This window comes from Nicotiana sylvestris, chromosome 8 (genome assembly GCF_000393655.2).
Source record: "Nicotiana sylvestris chromosome 8, ASM39365v2, whole genome shotgun sequence".
Taxonomy (NCBI): Eukaryota; Viridiplantae; Streptophyta; class Magnoliopsida; order Solanales; family Solanaceae; genus Nicotiana; species Nicotiana sylvestris.
Window position 1 is genome coordinate 105592690 of NC_091064.1, and position 2450 is coordinate 105595139.

General features: G+C 32.8%; 1 protein-coding gene across 1 annotated transcript; it reads right to left on the minus strand.

Moving 5' to 3' along the window:
- LOC104219278 (protein MODIFYING WALL LIGNIN-1-like) lies at positions 1-1613 on the minus strand. Its single transcript, XM_009769934.2, has 3 exons — positions 1167-1613; positions 879-1087; positions 1-263 (listed from the first exon to the last, which is right to left on the minus strand). The coding sequence occupies exons 1-3, from the start codon at positions 1260-1262 to the stop codon at positions 29-31; spliced, it is 540 nt and encodes a 179-aa protein (XP_009768236.1). The 5' UTR covers positions 1263-1613; the 3' UTR covers positions 1-28.
- Positions 1614-2450: the final 837 nt, after the last annotated feature.

Sequence of the window (2450 nt, forward strand, 5' to 3'; positions counted from 1 at the left end):
TTGCTAAATCTGTCTCTGCATTTTGTATTCAACTTGTTGAGGTATGTTGCCATCTTATTTCAACTTGGCTCTTCTTCCTTATTTTAAAGATGAGGGGAACAAGAGTTGAGCTCAAAGTTACAAAGACCAAAATTGCTGAAATAATGTAGACACCCTCTTTGACTATGTAACATTCACCATCAACCCATCCTTCACCAAATGGCTGACTTTTGCTCATGCTACTCGCTGCCCCTATTAATATTATTGCCATTACAAAGCTGATCCTGCAATCACACCATAGGAAATAATATTTCCAATTATTACTAACTAGTTTTGGAACTTGTCTGACTTACTAATTTTAAAATTAACTAGGCATAATTTCAGATTCAACACAAAATTTTCTACATAGCTGTCCATGTGCTTATGCTTTGAAGCTTGTCGAGAAAAAGAAAGCAAAAAGAGAGAGAACATGAGACATATAATTAAAGATAATTCTTTTATTCGTGGGTAAGTATATCGGCACATGCACTATTATTTCTCCTGGGAAAATAAAGAAAAGCTGAAACCAATTAAAAAAGAAGAAACCTTTGAAATAATTTCGCCGAAGCAATTAATTCATGCGCATATGTTGCACGTTATGCTTCAACACTCGTACTTTGCCACTTCGTCACGTATCTATCTATATTTTCAAATTTTTATACAGGTGAAACTCAAAAGGAAGTAAAAAACGTAGTTACATCCTATCAAAACAATACGTACAAAAGTTGTGCTACGCAATTTGATAATTTTTCCTTATTTAGACATGATAAAAATAGTAGTTCCAATAAATCAATAATTTTAATTAAAGAGTAGAGGATTTGTAAAATTGCATGTTAGAAATGGATGGATCACCTACGTACCATGAAAGAAGACAAATGAAGCCATTAATAAGCAGGGTGGGGTTTTTCTTAGCTTTCCAACTGTCCCTTGAGAAGAATATTCTGCATATCATCAAGTTCCCAATCACTTGAGCCATTAATAAACAAATTAAAGCTCCAATTCCCAATTCAAAAGCCACAGTACTTCCAGGCAAGTAACACAATTTCCCATCAAACCTCAGATCTTTCTTCTGCACATACACATGATCAAACCAAATAATCCCATTGAAAAAATTGGCTCAAGGGAAGTTTTTGGTTAAAAAAATTTACCTTTGTTTTCTTGAATTCAGCAACTATGCATAGAGTGATGGAGACAAGGCCAAGGGCAGTTACAGAAATTGGGTATATGAATTGGTGAGTTTCCATAACAGTCTTTCCTTTTTTTTCTCTTTATTTCAATGAGAGATGAAAGAGAATAAAGAAAAAAGTAGAAAAGAAGAGGTTTCAAAGAAAGCTTGAAGATTACTCAAAGGATAGTTTGGTGGTAGCCCTCTTTAATTTCATCAAGAGAAGACTTTGGTGTTTGGTTTTCTTGGAAATATAGGCATCATTTCTTGATTTTAGTTGAGCCTTTTTTTGGATCAGTCTAATCTCATCCATGACATATCAACTAGTCAACTCCCAACTGTTCTAATGGTTTTTTCAAGTTGTTGTAGGAGAGAGACATGAGAGGGTTGGGGGTGTCTTTATGGTTAACTGAGGATCTCCTTATTTCTTGAATAGGTTTATGTGGGGAAGGGGAAAATTTTAGGCTGAGGACAGATTTCTATTATTAGATAGATAAAATTATTGTGACAGATTTCTTGACATAAAAAAAGATTCTTAAGTTTCTTTCTTTAGATAAAGTAGTTTGGTAAATTAAGGAGAACCCCGTGTTTTCTTCAATTCCCAATGTTTTAAGAACAAGATATGCAATAGAGTTTAAATTATATACATCATCAGTGTAAAAAAATTTTACACGACTAAATTACTTTATTAAATTTTTGTACTTTGGCTATTTTACACTCTTTCTCCTCCCTTCAAAATTTTTGTACTTTGGCTATTTTACACTCTTTCTCCTCCCTTCACCCCCCGTCACACTTAACAACTATCAATTCCATTCTACCAAAAAAAAAAAGAAGGAAAGAATTATTTAATGTTTCTAATAAATAATTAGATAATTAAACGTATTTGACCCATTGAGTTGTATCTGCCAGTGAATGATGTAATTTTGCCAAAATGATCTGGAAAGCAAAGAGACAAAATGGAAAGAATCCAAAAAAATTGGGGACATGACCCAAAAAAAAAAAAAAGAATTTTGGGAATTTGGTACTTAGATAGTGGAAGTGATTACTGAAATTTCCACAAAGACCAATTCATGGTGGACCCCCCATTTGGATGCTTACAATCAGTTACTCTATTTTGGACCTATTTGAAATTATAACTTAAATGGGATTAGTACAACCATTTTTTTTTTCATACTATGATTTATGAACATTTATTTCATGAAGTACTGGTGATGATACTGATGGTTTGTAATCAAACAGCAAAATTAGTTTTAAGACAAAGCTAATA

Coding starts and splice junctions, on each gene's coding strand:
- LOC104219278 (XM_009769934.2), bottom strand. CDS start 1,262: ATGGAAACTCACCAATTCATATACCCAATTTCTGTAACTGCCCTTGGC. Junction 1,088..1,166: donor CTGAATTCAAGAAAACAAAG/GTAAATTTTTTT, acceptor GTGTATGTGCAG/AAGAAAGATCTGAGGTTTGA. Junction 264..878: donor TTCATTTGTCTTCTTTCATG/GTACGTAGGTGA, acceptor GTGTGATTGCAG/GATCAGCTTTGTAATGGCAA.